Source organism: Solea solea, chromosome 1, assembly GCF_958295425.1.
Source record: "Solea solea chromosome 1, fSolSol10.1, whole genome shotgun sequence".
Lineage (NCBI taxonomy): Eukaryota > Metazoa > Chordata > Actinopteri > Pleuronectiformes > Soleidae > Solea > Solea solea.
Window position 1 is genome coordinate 27,605,360 of NC_081134.1, and position 4,709 is coordinate 27,610,068.

At 35.0% G+C, this 4,709-nt stretch overlaps 1 protein-coding gene across 1 annotated transcript in view; it reads right to left on the reverse strand.

Annotated features, from left to right (window-relative positions):
- nrn1a (neuritin 1a) overlaps positions 1-4,108 on the reverse strand; it is a 9,316-nt gene extending 5,208 nt beyond the window's left edge. Inside the window, exon 1 of the mRNA XM_058650029.1 lies at positions 3,820-4,108. Coding sequence (XP_058506012.1) covers positions 3,820-3,862 — 43 coding nt within the window. The 5' untranslated portion in view covers positions 3,863-4,108. The remainder of the gene's footprint in view (positions 1-3,819) is intronic.
- Positions 4,109-4,709: the final 601 nt, after the last annotated feature.

A 4,709-nucleotide genomic window follows, 5' to 3' on the forward strand; every position in this document is an offset into this window, starting at 1 on the left:
TTTTCTCTATGAGGTTTGGTGTGGGAGACATTTCCTTGCATGAAGCCTTCTCACACACACACACACACTCATCTGATCAACACGTCTGATTGATTTCTGTGACTGGCTGTGTGTCATTGATCAGTCAGACAGTGGTTTAAAACAGGGAGCGTGTGTGTGGGTGTGTGGGTGTGTGTGTGTGTGTGTGTCTGTGTGTCTGTCATCAGGCCCTTATTAAGAGAGAAAAATTCATCTATAAAACAGGCACAGGTTGCCAGGTCTGACACGCCTCTATCCCCCTCAGCCAGTCACATAAGCATGAACATGACACACGCACACACGCCACTTTACATGACCTCTGTTAACTCAGTGTGTGTGTGTGTGTGTGTGTGTGTGTGTGTATGGTTCGTTAGGCAGGGATCAGGCTGATTGATTGGTTTGGATAATAACACGCCTGCTGTCCGGTTCCGCTCGATCAAACTGTGGACTAACACAGCATGACGTGTAGAACGAGACACGGCTGTTACAGAGGTGTGTGTGTGTGTGGATAAATTACACGGGGACAATGTGACAGAATCAGAGTGGACTTTCTTCTTATATCCGTTTATATATCAGTGTCTTGATGCATAAAAGTGTCCAAACATAAGCAGTAAACTGATCAATAACACATGAAGACGCCGACACTTAGATATTTAAGATTCTTATTACATCTGACGTCCACAAGGGTTTCTCTCCCAGCCAGGAAAACCACTCACTCTCCAACACCAAACCTCATAGAGAAAATCAGTGATTTAACATCACAGCACACAGGAGTTGTTGATCCACTGCTGCCTCCATCACTAAGTTACAATGTCTTCTTTTTTTTTCAAATTTGGATTTTAAATCCTTTGTTCAGATTTACCTCAGTGACACAAAGTGACCACTTTGGGCTTTGGTGTGGGAGAGTAATTCAGTTTATAACAGTGAGAACCTGAACTATCCCTTTAACCACTGCTCATCAGCTGGTTTGAAAATAAACGTGAACCAAACATAATGTTGTTGTTGTTGTTGTTGTTGTAATAATAATAATAATTTGTGTTAAATTCACAAAAATTTACAAATTGTATTCAATTTCATGTCATTTTTACACATATTTGCATCATCATATAATAATGAAGTATGTCTTGGTTTTTTCACCTTAAATAAATGATACATTATAAAATCTATAATATTTAACATTATCTATAAAATATAATTGATTTGAATTATAATCAGGTGAAATTAAATTGCAAATTCAAATGTATTATGAAGGTTGTTCTTTTACTTATATCTGTGAATTCTATGTATTATTATAATAATAATAATTATTATTATTATCATTATTATTGTTATTATTGTTATTATTATTATTATTATTAATAATAATAATAATAATAATAATAATAATGATAGTAATAATAATGTTTTAATGGTCTTATTGTGTATTTTACTGCATGTTCTTATCGTCTTTTAAAGTGAAATATAAATCTGATTATTAGAATCATAATAATAGTTTAAATAACAACAACAAAAATAATATTAGACTTTCTCTCTCTATTGTTTCTGTGGGTGTCAATTGTGTGTTTGAGGCATTACATCATCTCTAACTAATTCTCTCTCTCTGTGTCTCTTTATCTCTCTCTTTCTCTCTCTCCCTCTCTCTCTCTGCACCACTTACATGACATCATTATTTTTTTCTTTTTCAAAAAACGAGAAAAAAACGGACCAATCAGCGTCGACCACGGTCTCACTCACACACGTATGAAGCGGGACACCCCCATCACACACACACACACACACACGCACTGACCCAGAATCTCTCATTCACTTTAGTCGATCTTAAATAATTCAAAGGTTATTAATTATTCATAAAGACATTTTGGAAAATCCTTCTTTTTGTTTCTTTTCTTTAAACATTTTCTTTATTTTCCAGTTGTTTTTTGTTTTTCTTCTCTTTTCTTTTATTTTCTCTCTGCTTTTATTTTGTAAGATTTTCGCTCCACATCCGTCGCTTTTGTTTATGTTTATATTTTGTAATCATTATATACATTTTTTTTTTTAATTTAATTTAATTTAAAATAAGGAGAGTTTCAGCAGCGGCGGCGAGCACGCGCACACGCCTTTGGCAGTTCACGCCTCCCTATTCTGTCAGGCACGCGCGCACCCATTCACCCCACCTCCACAGACACACCCACCTCCGACACACGAGGACATTTTACGCACGTAATTTTGTCTCTTTTATGATAAAAAAAACCCTGAAAAACAAACAAAACGAATTCGAACTAAAAACACTTTTATTTACATGAGAAACAATAATGATGTACACATGAAACCTGGACTTATCACGTGAACACATTAAAAACCGTGGAAGAGAGTCACGTGGTGATGTGGTGCAGCAGCGCGCGCCAAATTCGCCAAACCTCCGCGGGCAGCAGCCAATCACAGAGCAGCAATTTATTACAAAATAAATAAAATAAAAAAAGACAAAGAAAGATGGAAATATAAAAGTATCTTTGATTATATTTCACCAGTTATTAATTATTAATATGAATTATTTCTATGGAACATTGTTCATACGTTTTTATGTTTTTTATTTTATTTTACTTTATGTTTAAATAGATCACACACATATATATAAATATAACTTAAAATGTAATAAAAAAAATATTAACAGCTGTTTCTGTAACAAAAGCAGTGACTGAGGATCCTGCGTCTGAATAATTCATCACACACACGGACGCGCGCATACACACGCACACCTCCTCCACAGCCTCGTTATGCAACAGCACGAGGACAAATGATCTTTTTATTTGTAAAAAAATGTTGTTGTTTTTTCTGTTTTTTTATCGATTTTTTAAAATCTTTTTTGTTTAATTATTTAACGTTTTCATAAATAAATAAATAAATAAATAAATAAATAATGAGATTTAAAAAATCGTGCAGGATCTATTTTTGCACCCGTCATGCACGCGCATGCACCGGAACACGCAGGATTTCACGTGCTTCTTTTTGTGTTTGAACAAATGAAATAAAACGAATAAAAAATAAAAACAATTAAAATTCTTTTCATGTCTTTTTTTCGTTCGTTTATTTATTTATTTATTTATTTACTTATCAGAACCGGAGCCGGTGCCGCGTGATTCTGGCTCGTTTTAGCCGCTGTTTTTTTAATCCCGTTTTTACTGAACACACATTGACGTCATTTATGAATAAACGTGAAACGAAAAATATTTTTTTTTATTAAATGTTTTAGGTTTAAATGATGCGGGTTTTTTCTGCAGGTGTGAAAATGTTTGAGCTGTAGTGAGTGAGAGGGTGAGGCTGGTGACGGGGTGAGGGGGGCTTCCCCTTAGCACACGCACACGCGCACACGCACAGTCTCCGGTGTGAAGCGCAGAGCTCGCGTGCCTTCAGTGTTCAGCGTCATTCAAATATCAATAAATGAATGAATAAATAAATAAATATAAATCATTAAAAAACCGCTTTACTTTTATTCATTTTCAGTGAAAAACGAATTCAATTATTAAAACAGAGAAATTACATCAAACGAAAACCGATCTTAAATGAAAGCAGAAGCGCGTGAATCTGCGAGTTTTTCTCTTTTAAATTATTTAAAAAATACAATTAATTCCTTTAAAAAAAATCCGCAGCAAATACGAAAAAAAAGAGATTTATTTAAAAAAAATCAAGGTTTTTTTTGACAGAAACAAAATCAAAGTAAACATATGAAATAATAATCACGCGTGTTTTCTCCGTGTCTGCTGCTGTGAAAGGATGAAAGTGATGAAAACGTGAAGATAGAAATAAAGGTGAGAAACTCACGGATGTGCAGAGCGAGGCAGAGCGCGAGGCTTCCTCCTCCCATCCTCCTCCTCCTCCTCTTCTTCCTACTCCTCAGCCGCAAACACTCACCAACCGCCGCACATTCCCGCAACAACTGCGCTGAAACAACACCTACATCCGGAACTGCGGCCCCGCACCTGCTGCTGCTCCTGGTCCCGGTCTTGAACCTGGTCCTGGTTCTCCGGGTGAACCTGCTCCTCCTCTGTGTGTCTGTGTTTTCTGCGTCTCTCGTCCTCTCTGCTCCTCCTCCTCTTCCTCCTCCTCTTCCTCTGCAGCTCCCGCCTGGTTTTAGTCTGAGGAGAATAAAGAGAGTGAGAGACACACACACACACACACACACACACACTCTAATAATAATTTGAACAGTACATAAGTGAATCCTTTAGTTTTTACTAATATTTCTTTGATTGTATTGATTATGTTTTTTTATATAAATTATATTTCATTCCAATCTAATTGTCTATGTTTATAAAGCACATGTAAAAACAACAACAGCATGCTGCACATTCATATTAAACAAGAATAAAAAGATAAAACATTAACATTTGTACATTTGTTTTTCTTATATATTTTATTATTATTATTATTGTTGTTGAGTATATTTTGTCTCTTACTTGTTAGTTTTGTGTCTTTTAGTATTTGTATGTTTCTGTTTAATTTATTTTAGTTTCTCTGTGATTTTTTATGTCTTTTCATCATATTTATGTTTTTCTTTCATTTGTTTATGTGTGTGTTTATGTGTCTCTGCGTGTGTTTCTCTTTTATTCTTGTACATTACATTACATGTCATTTAGCAGACACTTTTATCCAAAGTGACTTACAATAAGTGCATTTAAACATTTGGGTACAAACAAGAGCTAATTATTCTT